The following is a 14641-nucleotide window of genomic DNA, read 5'->3' as shown; positions in this document are numbered from 1 at the left end:
CTGCACCAATTCTTTCTTTTTTTCTGCTAACCTATAAGGTTTTACCCTCACTATCCTCCCCGGGGTAGTGAGTATCTCATGGGTCACCACTTTGGTGCATCCCGGTACTGGGGAAAATACATCCTGGAAGTCCCGGACCAGGGTCTCAAGCTGTTTAGCTTGGTCCTCCGATAAACTGGTCCCAATATTGACCCCTTCGGACTGCCTTAAATCAGCTATTTGAGGCCCTAAGTCCTCGTCTTGCTTCTGTTCAGCTATCACTGCCAACACCTCTCTTTCCCGCCAGGGCTTCAGAAGATTAACATGGTAAGTCTGTACCCTATTCTTCTCATCCCTGACTCTATAGTCTACCTCATTGAGCTTTTCCACAATCGTGACGGGCCCTTTCCATTCGGCGAGGAATTTGTGGGGGTCCGAGGGTATGAGGACCAATACCCTATCTCCTATTTTAAGTTGACGGGACTTAGCAGTCCGGTCATAATAAAACTTTTGCCTATCTCTACTCCACTCCAAATTGTCCTTCCCTATCCGCGCCACTTGTAACGGAGCCGGTACCTGTGCCTTCAGTGATGCCGGTCTCCGCTCACCTGTACGCCCCCTCGACGTGCTTCTTTTAGGTAAGAAGTCCTGCTAGAACACTCTTCATGACTCAGGAAATATAAATGATAAGAAAAATGAGTTCATGATGCAAAATCAAGTGCTTTATTGTCAATTGGAATGGGAGAGTCAGTTTTCACACCCAGTCCTGACTTCCCAAATATAGGAAAAATCCATAAACAAAAATATAGCTGAATCCAAAAACACAAGGCTCAGCTATCACCTTAATGCAGGTAAGTAAAGATTTCATATAGTTCAAATAAACATCCACAATGTTGGTTCATTAACCTTCAATAGTCTTTGAACAATATAGCAAGCACTGCTGGTAGTGCTGTAATCAAGCCCTGGGGTTCAGATGGCTTCTTCCCACTCAGTTTAACTGGACTGCTGTGGGGGAGGGGAGTAAGTGAATCCACTACAAAACTTTTCTGAATAACAGAATGCCACGAATGGCCCCACTAACCCTCCTGGAATGGAAAGTGGATTCTCCCCAATTATCTCCTCACTTCCCTCAGGTAATTACCACAGCCAGAAAGCACATTAATTAAACTTCTGGACTTCAGGTATTCAAAGTTTAGCACAAAAAGAAAAACGTTTTTTTTTTCTTTCTTTTTTTTTCCTGCTTCCCTCAAGCAGGGCAGTCACAGCCAGCACAAGTCCCTTAAAGGAATTCAAGAATCAAACATCCATTCTCACACAGTGTAAACCCAAGCCCAGGAGGATTATAAATCTTACAACTCTCAGCCCTGCCACTTAGCTCATTTCCATTGGTACCTCTTCAGGCAGGCTGACAGTTTCTCCAAACTCCATGGGTTCCTCACTGAGTAACTGGCTGGCCAAAGGGGCTGTGTCAGGCTCCTGCATTTCCCAGTCCTGAGATTCTGGAAAACCTTCAGCAGGAGAGATCCTTTCCAGGTCTGGCCCTGAGTAGACTGCCCTTCTCCTTCTCAGAGCAGCCTCTAAAGTACCTAGGGGAATCTGGCCTGCCCTTGGAGGGGGAGGAGCTTTCTGACGATTTCTCCTGGCTGTCTTTGGGAGCTTAATCATTCCCTTCAGCTGGGAGAAGCCAGGGGAAGGGAGCTCTCTCTGGGACTCTTGTGGGCTGTCCCAACTCTCCTCATCACCTCCCTGGAGCTCAGCCCCGACTGAATTAAAGGGCAAGCTAGGTTTTTCCTTAGGCTTGGTCACAATCCTATCCCCGTGATTGGCCCTCTGGATCACTGGGCCAGGTTTAACAGTAGCCTGCCCTGGCGAAAGCTGCACTTTAGGGATAGGGTTGTGACAATGGCGAATATTTCATTTTAATGAGCGGGAATTTTCATTTTATTCCCATGTTCATAAATCTTTTTCAAGGATAGACTATATACTAGTTTCAAATTCCTTAGTTCAACAAGTAACACAAGCCTCCATTGATCCAATTATTTTGTCGGACCATGGTGGGGTGTGGATTAAAATTAAAACAGATGGTAAAGAAGATAGTAGACCTATATGGAGATTTGATAATACTTTGCTTGTAGAACCAAATTTTATCGAGAAATTACAAATAAAAATAAAAGAATATTTTCAAATTAACAATACGAAGGATATTTCAATAGAAACATTATGGGATGCTTTTAAAGCAACCATTAGAGGTCAAATTATTTCTTTTTCAGCATATATTAAAAAACAAATTAAAGAACAATTTTATAGTTTGGAAAAAGATATAAAGTTAATGGAGTCTAAATTAATTCAAAAATGGGAATATTCTACATTACAAGACCTCTTAAAAGCGAAAGGAAAATATAATGAAATTTCTTCTAAGTTAATTAGGAAAGATTTATTTTCTCAACAAACATTGTATTATGGAAATTCAAATAAGGCGGGAAGATTATTGGCAAATTATTTAAAAGCTAAAAAAAGAAAAACAAAAATAGCAATGATAAAAGATGAAACGGGAAATAGTTATTCTCAAACTGGAACGATTTTAAAACAATTTTTAAACTTTTACAAAAACCTGTATTCTTCTGAACCTTATTTGAATAAGGAAATAGATGGTTTAAAATTTTTTAAATCAATTACGGGACCGAAAATTCCTGAACATATAAAAGAAAGTTTAGAAAAGCCAATATCAAAAAACGAATTACAAACAGCTTTGAAGTCCCTTAGAGTTGGATCCGCTCCAGGTGGAGATGGTTTTACTGTAGAGTTTTATAAATCATTTCAAATTACCCTGTTACCATATTTATTAAATTTATATCAGACTCAACTTATTAAAGGACATATTACGGGTACCATGGCTGAATCATTAATTATTGTTTTGCCAAAGCCAAATAAAGATCCCACACTGATTTCAAACTACAGGCCAATTTCTTTAATCAATGTTGATGGGAAAATTTTAGCTAAGATTTTGGCTATTCGTTTAGCCAATGCTCTCCCTTTTATTATTGGTATACACCAAACAGGATTCGTTGCTCAAAGACATTCTTCTAACAACACTAGACTTGCATTACATATGTTAACTTTGTCCAAAACCTTAAAAGACCCAGTTTTCTCTATATCTTTAGATGCAGAGAAGGCTTTTGATTGTGTTGAATGGACCTTTATGTATCAAGCGATGGAGTGGTTTGGTATTGGATCAGGATTTGTTCAAATGGTTCAAACTTTGTATAGCTCCCCTGTTGCTAAATTATATATTAATAATAATTTTTCAGAAGTTTTCAAGTTACAACGAGGAGTTAGACAAGGCTGTCCTTTATCTCCTCTACTTTTTGACATTGTATTAGAACCCTTGTTATTAGCCATTCAACAAATAGAAGAGATACAGGGTATTCCTCATAAAGATCGGGAATATAAGATTTCAGCCTATGCAGATGATATTTTACTCTACTTGAAAAATCCTGAGACAACCATTCCTTGCTTACTTAAATTAATTGAGAATTTTGGAAAATTTTCAGGTTATAAGATAAATTGGTCTAAATCAGAAGTTCTTCCACTCAATGTACATTGTACAAAAGGTTTGTTTGATACATTTCCTTTTCTATGGAAGGAAGATGGAATAAAATATTTAGGTATTTGGATTAAAAATACATTAGATGAAACAATAAAAATTAATGAAAAACTGTTATTACAAAAGGTTACGGAAATGTGTGAGCAATGGATTCCTATGCACCTTTCATGGTGGGGGAGAGTCCAAACTATTAAGATGATGATTTTACCTGTGGTTTGCTATCAGACGGGCATGTTGACAGTTTATTTTCAAGGGTCCTTTTATAAAAAATTAAATAGCATTCTGTTAAAATTTATTTGGCTGGGTAAAACTCCTAGAGTAGCTTTGGTATCTTTACAAAGATCAATTTCAGAGGGAGGGGTAAATTTTCCAAACTTTTATAGGTACCATCAAGCCTATATTTTGCGTCATGGTATGTATTGGATCCTCCCAGAACTCATGGAAAAACTCCCAGATTGGTTAAGGATAGAATGGCAACTCATGTCTCCATTGCGATTGTCCCATGTCCTCAGTATCAAAATGCCTAACTATAGTAAAGATAACAAAATACTAGCAGATACATGGAAAACTTTAAGATATATAAGTAACTTAACAACTATTCCAATTTACAAATCTACAAATCAATCTATATGGGTAAACTCCAAGATTCAAATTGGCGGAAAAAGACTAGTCTGGAAACATTGGATGATAGCAGGAATACGTATATTGGATGATGTCATCTCTAATGGTGCTATGCTTGAATTTTCACAGTTGCAACATAAATTTGGACTTAAAAAATCAGAAAATTTCAGATGGATGCAACTGAAGCATGCCATTCAGGCGGGGTTCCCTGAATGGAAAAACCTTAATAATCATCATAGTATGGAGTTTCTTTGTTTCCAGACAGACTTCTTGGGTCACCAGGCCGCCCAATGGTATAAATTATTAACTGAACTTACTAAGAAGAAATTAAAAACTGGTTTAAGAGATATTTGGAGTATTGAGATTAAGCATGAAATTACTGCATCTCAATGGCCACAAATTTGGTCTTGGAGGATGAAATGTACGGTATCAGCATCTATGAGACAAACATGGTTTTTTCTATTGCATAGAGCGTTATGGACCCCTGTTAGATTGCAAAAATTAGATAGTTCTTTGTCTAATAAATGCTGGCATTGTCATCTAGAAGCAGGAACTTTAGATCATTTATTGTTTCATTGCCCATACATTAATAATTTTTGGAAATCAATTTGGGACCAAATTAACAATTTATTAGAAAACCCAGTGGCATTATCTTATGATACTGTGATATTTGGTATGGATATGAGAAAAAAAAGTCAGATTTCAGCGAACAATAATAAATTATTATTAATAATGACAGGGGTTGCCATTCAACAAATCACATATAACTGGAAAGATTGGAAAAGACTAAATTATACATTTTGGTGGAATTCTTTATGCCATATATATAAAATGGAAAGGTTTACTGCGTTACAAAAGGGATATTTTAAAAAATTTCAGGATGTATGGAAACCATTAACACAATATTGTCAAGATTAAGTAGAAATATTTCCCTTATGTTTATTAATTTATGAAGAAAGGGGGGGATATTTTATTTTAACATATATCATACAAAAATGAAGTTTAGGGATGGGAGGGAGGGAAGAGGAATAGAGATATAAATAACACTTAATGTAATTTATGAATATGAATAAAGAATTTATATGATTATAGAACATATGATAGAGAGGGATGGGAAGGAGGAGGGGGGGAAAAAAAGGATGTACTGCACAAATAATAGAATGTTAAATGATATATTTATTGTTAATGTGATTAAATATATATATACATTTAATGTAATTATGAAAATGAATAAAGAATTATAAAAAAAAAAAAGAAAAATAAAGTTATGGTATGTTAAAAAAAAAAAAAAAAAAAAAATTGGATATCTTATGGTGTTGTTGGTTTTGAAAATGGCCGTTTGTCTGTCTCTCAGCAGCGTTTGATACGATTGATCACGGTTTACTCCTTGCTAGACTTCAATCTATTGGGGTTACAGATGATGTTCTAGCTTGGTTTACATCTTACTTCAGTAATCGCACATCTACAGTAATCTTTAATGATTCTTCTTCCTCAATTTCACAAATATCATATGGGGTTCCTCAAGGATCAATCCTTTCACCTTTACTTTTTAATATATTTTTGGCACCTCTGTTGACATTATGTCAATCTATAGGATTTCATGTTTTTGCCTATGCTGATGATATCCAATTATTGTACCCCCTCAATAATAACAATATAAATGAAATTCTGACAATTAATGAGAAACTGGAACAAATTCATCATTGGCTGGACAAAAACAGGTTGGCTCTCAATATTAAAAAAACTAACATCATGCTGTTTCCTTGGAAGGAAAACTTTTCCTTAGTTACTCCTATTATGATTCAAAATATTCCTCTTCAATTAGTTAAAAATACTAAAATTCTAGGAGTAATTTTTGATAACAAACTAAATTATCATGATCATATTAGTAGTATTGTTAAAACCACCTTCTATAGATTGCGGAAAATTCGATCCATTTCTAAATTCCTCTGTCCTAGAGCACTTAATATTCTTATTCACTCTCTGGTGATGTCTAAAATCGATTATTGCAACTCATTATTTACAGGAATTACGTTACAAGAAATTAAACGTTTACAAATTATTCAAAATGCTTCCATTAAATTAATAACAAAATCTAAAAAATTCGACCATGTGACACCACTCCTTAAAAAGGCTCATTGGCTTCCTGTCATACACAGAATTACACACAAATTATGTACTATTATCTTTAAAACATTAGAAAATAAAACTCCAGCATTTTTATTCAGACTACTTATCCCATATTCTGTTAAAAGAACTTTAAGATCTAGTGAACGGAATCTCTTATCAATTCCTACTTTGAAAGTAATAGGCACAAGAAGACAATATATCTTTTCATGTACAGCCCCCCAGATCTGGAATGCGCTTCCTATGTTTTTACGGGAGGAGAAAGTGTTCGGGAAATTTAAATGCGAATTAAAAACCTTTTTGTTCAAGGATGCATTTGCAAATTAAGTAAAATTTTTTATACAGTGTTATTTTAGTAAATTATTATTCAGCCAATTTTAACTTCCTTATGTGTTTTCCCTTTATGTTCTTTCTTTACTATAAAAAATGGAGTTCTTTCCCTTTTTACCCTTTTTTTTTTTTACGTTATAATTGAGAAATTGTATGTAATGTTTTTGTTTCCCTTCATTTATATTTTATTGTACATCGCTTAGAAGTTTGATTAAGCGATTCAACAAGCAACCTAATAAACTTGAAACTTGAAACTTTATATTACAAAATTTATGCAGCCACACCCATGCTAAATCCTTAGCTCTCAATGCCATATAGGTGCAGGAGGCCCAAATGTTTGCAGCAGATGTTGATTGAGATCACGTTTGAACTTTCATAAATACAGTAGACCAAGTGTCAGCAAATTCAATGCAAACTTTATTCTTTCTCATGCACAGAACATCATGGACACCCAGTAGGTTGCATAGATCAAGTCTGCTACCAGCTTCATCTTGCTGGCATTGTGGTCAGGCACAGAACCCTGACCCATATCCTATCTGAGCGTCCAGAACTTCATATGTTTTCACTATAGCAGGCCAATTCATTCCTGATAACTGAATTCCTATACTACCTCATTTAATTTTTTGTTTTTCTTTGAAAACTTTTCATTATGCACTTTCAACCAAAGCCCACACTGCTCCATCTGGCCCTGGGTAATTCACTTAATCATCCCATTGCCCCAGGTATATTGTGAGCTTGCTGGGACAGACAGGGAAAATACTTGAGTACCTGAATAAATTCACGTAAACCGTTCTAAGCTCCTTTGGGAGAATGGTATAGAAAATTAAATAAATAAAGTTATTGGACTTCTCAATCTCTCTAGCTTTACAGAATATCTTGGGCAAGTGAAAGAATTCAAGATCTAATCATGTATTTTGGTGAAATTCTGTCTTCTGTTAGAAGTATGAGCAGGGTGTGGTTGAGAACCCAAAGCAAATATGTCAACTGTTGACAAGTGGTGTTTCCACCTAAGGCTATTTTGGGAATTTTGCTGTGCCAAATTGTATTTGCGTTCACAATGTTTTCATTGTTTGACGTTTGCAAGCCATACTTTGGACCCCTGTTGTTTAGCTTTTATGACATTTCAGAGTTGTTCTTGGTTTTCTTTGCTGTTTTTTCTCTGCATGGAAATTCAATAAGAGAATTACATTTTAAAATAATTAACTTAGCCTGTTAAGTGCAATATTCAGTGCTTAACCAACTAAGCATAGGAACAATATATTGATGAAGCCTGACAAGCAGAACCTATGTATGGAGGGCCACTGAAAAGCCAACCCTAGAAGAGAATGAGGTGGAGCCATGAAACTTCTCATTTTATATCATTGAAATGACAAGTGTGGAATAACTTGTAAGTTTCATGGCTCCACCTCATTCTCTTCTTGGCTGGACTGAGAACTTTTCAGTGGCCCCTGTAGAAACAAATTTGGAATCCCCTATAAATGAAGAGGTAAGTCCAATGGAAGTGTTTGGATAGTTGTCACAGACAGGACACTTGTCTGCAAGAGTGATACTTTAAAGGAACTCAAACAGTGGAACAATTGTCTTGTTGTTTTATTGATTGATTTGATTTGATTGTCAGTATAGGAGGTATAGGATACTCTTTTTTTTTCTATTTTGGCTTTTCTGAAAGGAAGTTTGTTTAAGCAGATTGTTTTAACCTGTTTTAAGTCAAACTAGGCTTTAAATACTGTATAAAGAACTAATTCCAGGACTCTGTAGGAAACACTGGTGAATGAATTGAATCTATTTGCTGTGTAGAAGCAGAGAGACAGAATCATTGTTCCCATTAGGACCTTAACTGCCAAAACCTGAAGTGGCTACTGAAACTACTGTGATTTACATAAGTGCATATCTGCATCAGTCCTCCTTTGTTCAATTCTTTTTTTTTATGAGAACAAAGAAAGTCTGGAAGTTAGTAAGACCTGAGAAGTATCCTGAAAGCATTTCAACAGTTACTTTCCTACTGTATATTTGGATGTTTGATACTGATATGAATTATATACTGAGAAGGAAAATTAAAGACTACTGCAGCTAAGAAGAGTATTTGGGGTAATTTCTTGCAACTGTTTATAGTGGAGCTGAGTCTTGACCCTGCCCTGCTCTTCTGTGGCTGCAGCTGGTGAATATGACAATATATAACTGCCAAGGTTTACTTGTGTTGTTAGCAAACAGAACTTACTAAATGTCAGCACTTACACATTGAAGTTGCCTGGTTTCTGCCATTATTGTCCATGTTTATACTTATAAAATAAATATTCTTCCTCTGTAGTCATCCCTAAGCTTATTTCAAAAAAGGCTCTGCATTATGGTTATAGTTAACCTCATTTGATATACCACTTTTCCTGCACAGATATCAGGAGATCCTTTTCTAAAATCCATCAGAATTGAGCAAGTTCACCTGGATGCCTTAATTCTGATCACTTTGTTCTATCTAAAATAGGGATCTACAGTATTTCTCTTGTTTCTGATTTTTTTGTTGTTGATCATCAGATATTTTAATGCAGTTGTATCATAGGCTACTTAGCAATCCATTTCATGAGGATAAAACAAAATATACAATTGAGAAACCATTTTACAAAAAGAGGATGTTGGTCCCTATGTATGCATCCACAAATATGAAAATATTTGTCTTGTACAATTCACTGTGGATATCCTGAAAACTTAATCAATGTGGTCTTCTAAGACTGAAATTGTGCACCTCCGGCATATTTTTAGTACAATAAAGTGAAATTGTCAATGCACTAGCAAAAGAGAAAAAAGATTCATGCCTATCATGATTCAGAAAAAATATCAACCCATAATATTTTCTGCTTAGAAACACATTATTTTTCCTGGTTTTCTAGAAAATACTATACATTGTGACAAACCTAGGGCCAAGTCAAGGTTTGCCCCAAGGAAAGACAGAGTTTTGCCTAAGCCCCGTTGTAAGAGGGCAGACCAAGTGAGTGTTGGGTCTCCAGGTAATACTTACTGGCCCTGGGAGAGCATGGACCTGGCTGAGATGAGCCATAGTCCTCCCGGTAGGAGTCCTGTCCCTTTAAGCCAGAGGGCTGTTAGAAGCAAGGGAAAGAAACCTACTAGAGAAATGCCTGAGTCTGATTTCCCTCCCTGGCTTAGGGGGCGTGGTTTAGAGCTCCTGAAAAGCCAGCTCAGATTACAGAGAGGGGGGAGATAGGATCACGGAAGGCAGAGCTTTGGGGGCCTCAGAGAGCAGGAAGAAAGCTGTGGGCAGGGAAAGGAGAATTGGTCAGAGCACAGACCATCCAGTAGCCCAACTGGAGTCCAGTGTGAGTCTCCTAAAGATTTTCCTTCTGACTAGGTTATGGATAATGTGACCATTTATTTTTTTCATCAAAACGGGACATCTATTAATATTCAGTCCCTCCCCCAATCCCGTCCTAGCCCCACCCCCAATCCCACCCTAGCCCTGCCCCAATTTCTTCCATTCATTTTTCATGTACACACAATATCTTATTATTTCATAATGGTAACCATAAAATTTTAAAAAAACCACAAAGCACCCTATAAGCAGATAAAATGTTAATTATTTATATTTGGGGGGTTTTCAACGATGTCACCTCAGTAACTATAGAAAAATAGACAAATATAGTGCAAAATATAGACAGCAGATATAAATTCTCAAAACTGACACATTTTTATCACTAAATTGAAAATAAAATCATTTTTCCTACCTTTGCCAGCCTGCCTTCCTATCTCCCCCAAAACCTGCCTACCTACCTACCTCCCTCCCCCAGAGCCAGACAGCCAGCCTGCCTGCCTACCTCCTACCCCCCCTACTGTGGAAAACAAAAGCCTCCCTCCAGGCCTGATTTAGGTCCACCGCCGCTGCTCTTCTGCTGCAAACTACTCGAACCCGGAAGCCTTTCCGACGTCAATTCTGACGTCGGAGAGGATGTTCCGGGCCAGCCAGGCAGCGATTGGCTGGCCTGGAACGTCCTCTCCGATGTCAGAATTGACGTCGGGAAGAAGGCTTCCGGGTTCGAGTAGTGGCAACAGAGGAGCAGCGGCGGTGGACCTAAATTGGGCCTGGAGAGAGGCTTTTTTTTTTTTTTTTTTGGTGCGGCAGGGGAGGGACAGGAAGCGATCGCCTGTCCCGTTGTCCCCGCGCACAGCTTCCGGACGCTGTCTCTGAAAACGGGACATTTTGGGCGTCCTGAAGCTGTGTGTGGGGACAATGGGACAGGGGATCCGAAAACGGGACTGTCCCGTTCAAAACGGGACGTATGGTCACCTTAGTCATGGAGGAAGAATCTCCTCTCAGCCCAGAATCAGGGTTTCTCACACACCTGAAGGTATGGAAACTGATACAGGTTTCCCAACATGTCAGGAGCCAACTGAAGCCATGCAGATCAGATAAAAATATAAGTTTGAAGTTGCCTTTAACTTACTGGTTTGCTGTTATTAGGTATTATTCTTTGTGTGTGAAAGCCCAATACTTGCTGTGTTTCAGAAGAGAAATGTTTTTCTTTGAATTTGTGCTTTGCACTGCAGTTCCCTTTCCCACGTTGGTGCTGATTGATGTGCGGCGTGCAGCTGGGATTAACTCAGTGAGGTTGCTACGGCTACTGAGAGCAGAGCCAGAGCTAGAGCTGCAAGTTGCATGAACTGTTCTCTGCTACATGCTGTTATATTATACCTGTCTCTCTGCTTTAAGAAACGCTCTGTGTCTCAAACAAGACTGTTTAAAACTGTTTAAGAACACTGCTGCTGAAAGTATTCCAGGAGCTAAGCTGGTATAAACGGCTTCTTTTCAAAGCCAGGGATAAATCAGCACAGCTATTAACAGCTGCTGGAAGATATAGCCAAAAATACCTAGGGTTTGTAAAGCATTTATCCTGGACTTTGCTATTCTTTTGGTTTTCATTTTTTAATTGCTCCAGTGCAGTGAACTGGAGACTATTTGCTGGATGTTTTTTTCATGAGCATTATTTGTTCTGTGTGAAACATAACACAAGTTCTGAAGCTTATCTGGCCGGTGGCCTAAATAAACCTTTATTTTGATTTTGGAAGCCATTCTGACATGGTGTCTGTTTATTGAATCACTCAACTTACCTGTACCTGCACTACTAGGCAGTTGCCTAGGGTGGTTGAAAGACCTGAAGGGAACTCTCAAGTTAGAGAGGGCACGCTGGGGAGAATACAGTCATGTCCTGAACACACTAACCAAGCCGGATGGGTGCTTAGGGGTGACAACATCAATCCCCTTAGGTATTAGTTTAAATTGTATTTCTTATGCTTTTACTCATTATATACAACGTTACCTATAAAATTGCTTTATTCTTCAATAATTACAGTTTAATCCAGGGGTTTCAAAGTCCCTCCTTGAGGGCCGCAATCCAGTCGGGTTTTCAGGATTTCCCCAATGATTATGCATGAGATCTATGTGCATGCACTGCTTTCAAAGCATATTCATTGGGAAAATCCTGAAAACCCGACTGGATTGCGGCCCTCAAGGAGGGACTTTGAGATCCCTGGTTTAATCTAATGTGAAAAGGTCAATATAAATAGAGGACAAACAAACCTGAGATCTTGAGATGGTTCTGCTCTGATGTGAGGCGTTTCAACAGAATGTTCAAACACAGCACCTTCAGTTCCTAAAATGAATGGACTAAAATTAGAACCATTATTGTCATCAACAGAACAGTGAAATAGCTTTCCACCCAAGTTCCTTTTCTGGGTAATGGTAATAAATAGGTGCCAGTTTACAAATAGTACTCCACAATAATAGTTTCATTATTGAAGAAATGCCTTATATGTGGATTTAGGTGGATTTTAGAAAGGATGAAATAACAAAATCAAGGGAGATGCTAGTGCTGTAAGAAAAATCCAGAAAGGAAAACAAGGAACAGCACCAAACAAGATAAAAATAAAAGAAACAAATATAAAATAATAAAATGTTTTAAATAAATTATGGGTTCCATTTACTAAGGTGCGTTAGGGAATTAACGCGCGGAATAGCATGCGCTGAATTGCCACGTGCGCTAGACCTTAATGCCAGCATTGAGCTGGTGTTAGTTCTAGCCAGGAAGCGTGTGGTGTAGAATGTGGTAATATCCTGCGTGCGCTAAAAACGCTAGCGCACCTTAGTAAAAGGAGCCCTAAATCCAAGAAAAAATGGTACAGAATATACATAATGCCCTAAATCTTCTTGGACTTTCAGATGGTATAAATTCCAAGTTTTGACCCAACTATTCAATTATTGGGCACCAACCATCTTATTATTGGTCCATGTAGTATTAATTCATTAAATTTGAAACTCCTAAAGTATTTAAAAAAATTAAAAAAAAAATTCACTTATCTGAATCAATTCTTACATAGAAGTTTTCAGTTCATTGGAAAATCATTCACCCCAGGACATTGCTCTCCAAAGTAAATATGAACAGCAAATAGATTTTGAGTGAATAATTATTAGGCCACAAATTGAGAATGGAGACCTAAGAAATATTTTTGGATCTACTGTGAAGATGAGTGAAGGAGATGATCAAGACATCATGATACAGCAGTGGAACAATGCCTTAACAGCATCCCTAGAGGTAGTTGCACCAGAATTATTATCCCTTGAGATTACTAAACACCTTCTGTTATTTTCAGAGGACCCTAAAGCTACCCCTTTTGACACTTTACTGCTCAGGATTGGGTCTATGTGGAAGACCCAACCAGCTCACATTATTTCAGTATCAGAAGCTAGGAGGTGGCGTGCTGAGGGAGCACCCCAATACAATAAAACACCACACACAGGAAATAGAGGGCATGGCAGAGGTAGTTACAGAAATTCCTCCACTTACATTCCTTTCCATGAACTCAGAGACCAAAAGGAAAGATTAGAAAAAGAAAAAATTAAATGGGAACAGGATAGACATACAATGCAGATAGAATTGGACAGAGTAAAATGTGATCTAACAGCCAGGAAAAACAGTGTTAGTGCATAGGGCTGTCCTTACTCTCTGTGTCCGAATACCAAGGTGACTCAAGCCTTCACAGCCCAGCCGGACTCCTTTCACTTACCTGTGGACTCACTTCTGGAGATGCAGGATAAGGGAAAGAAGTCAGACTCAGAATTCAGCTTGAGGTATGTGGCACCTTTGATATTAGACACTTCCGACTGCCCCAATGTTAATACTACCATAGAGGGTCAGGATAAATTAACTTTAATTGATACAGGGGCCAAAATCACAGATAGAGCGCCTCCTACTGGAGATCTGAAAAATATGGAAATTTGTGAGATTCAGGGTCTAAATGACACAGCTTCAAAGTGTATTTCTATCCCACAAAAGGAACAAAGGAAAGACATTGTAGAAACTACTGCCAGCACAAGTGAGAATACAGGCAAAGAAATAGTTGAAGTGGCTGGTCTTGCTTTGGGTACAGGAATTCAAAATGCTTCTAAAACTTTGGTTCATGAGGTTATTCATGTGCAGTTAGCCACGCAGTGGTTAGGCCTGGTTACAGAACCAAACTATGGTTCTCGACATCTCTACGGAAATTACATCAGGAATTGAGACAAAATGAAAGGACATGGCGAAAATCTGATGACATAGATGATAAAGAAAGTTATCTGATTAGGTTGAAAGAATATACTGGGATCTAATCTAATCTTTGATTTTTTTTTATAACGATTTATCTCAACAGGAGAGCTTGACTCTGTTAACAAAATATTAATACAATTATACAGTAGATTAGAACAGAAACTACCTCTTTTAGGCCAGAATCTTATCTTTTATGATTGACTATTTGAAAAAGAAGGATCATTAGTAAATTTCTGAAATAAATATGTTTTCTGTACTTTATGAAAAGTGGGTAGATGAGCGAGAACTCAATAGAAGGAAGATCATTCCAAACTTTTTACGAATAAAAAATAAAATGATCGACAAAAATTGACCATAGTTTTTATTCCTTTAATGGTGGGAAAGCCAAGTTTAT

At 37.6% G+C, this 14641-nt stretch overlaps 1 protein-coding gene across 1 annotated transcript in view; it reads right to left on the bottom strand.

Moving 5' to 3' along the window:
* The window catches only part of SGCZ (sarcoglycan zeta), a 519085-nt gene that overhangs the window by 110872 nt on the left and 393572 nt on the right, over positions 1 to 14641 (bottom strand). The window contains exon 6 of the mRNA XM_033944465.1: positions 12243 to 12315. Coding sequence (XP_033800356.1) covers positions 12243 to 12315 — 73 coding nt within the window. The remainder of the gene's footprint in view (positions 1 to 12242; positions 12316 to 14641) is intronic.

Source organism: Geotrypetes seraphini, chromosome 1 (assembly GCF_902459505.1).
Source record: "Geotrypetes seraphini chromosome 1, aGeoSer1.1, whole genome shotgun sequence".
Lineage (NCBI taxonomy): Eukaryota > Metazoa > Chordata > Amphibia > Gymnophiona > Dermophiidae > Geotrypetes > Geotrypetes seraphini.
Note: the sequence above shows the minus strand (reverse complement) of the source record. Positions and strands in the feature narration are given on the sequence as shown.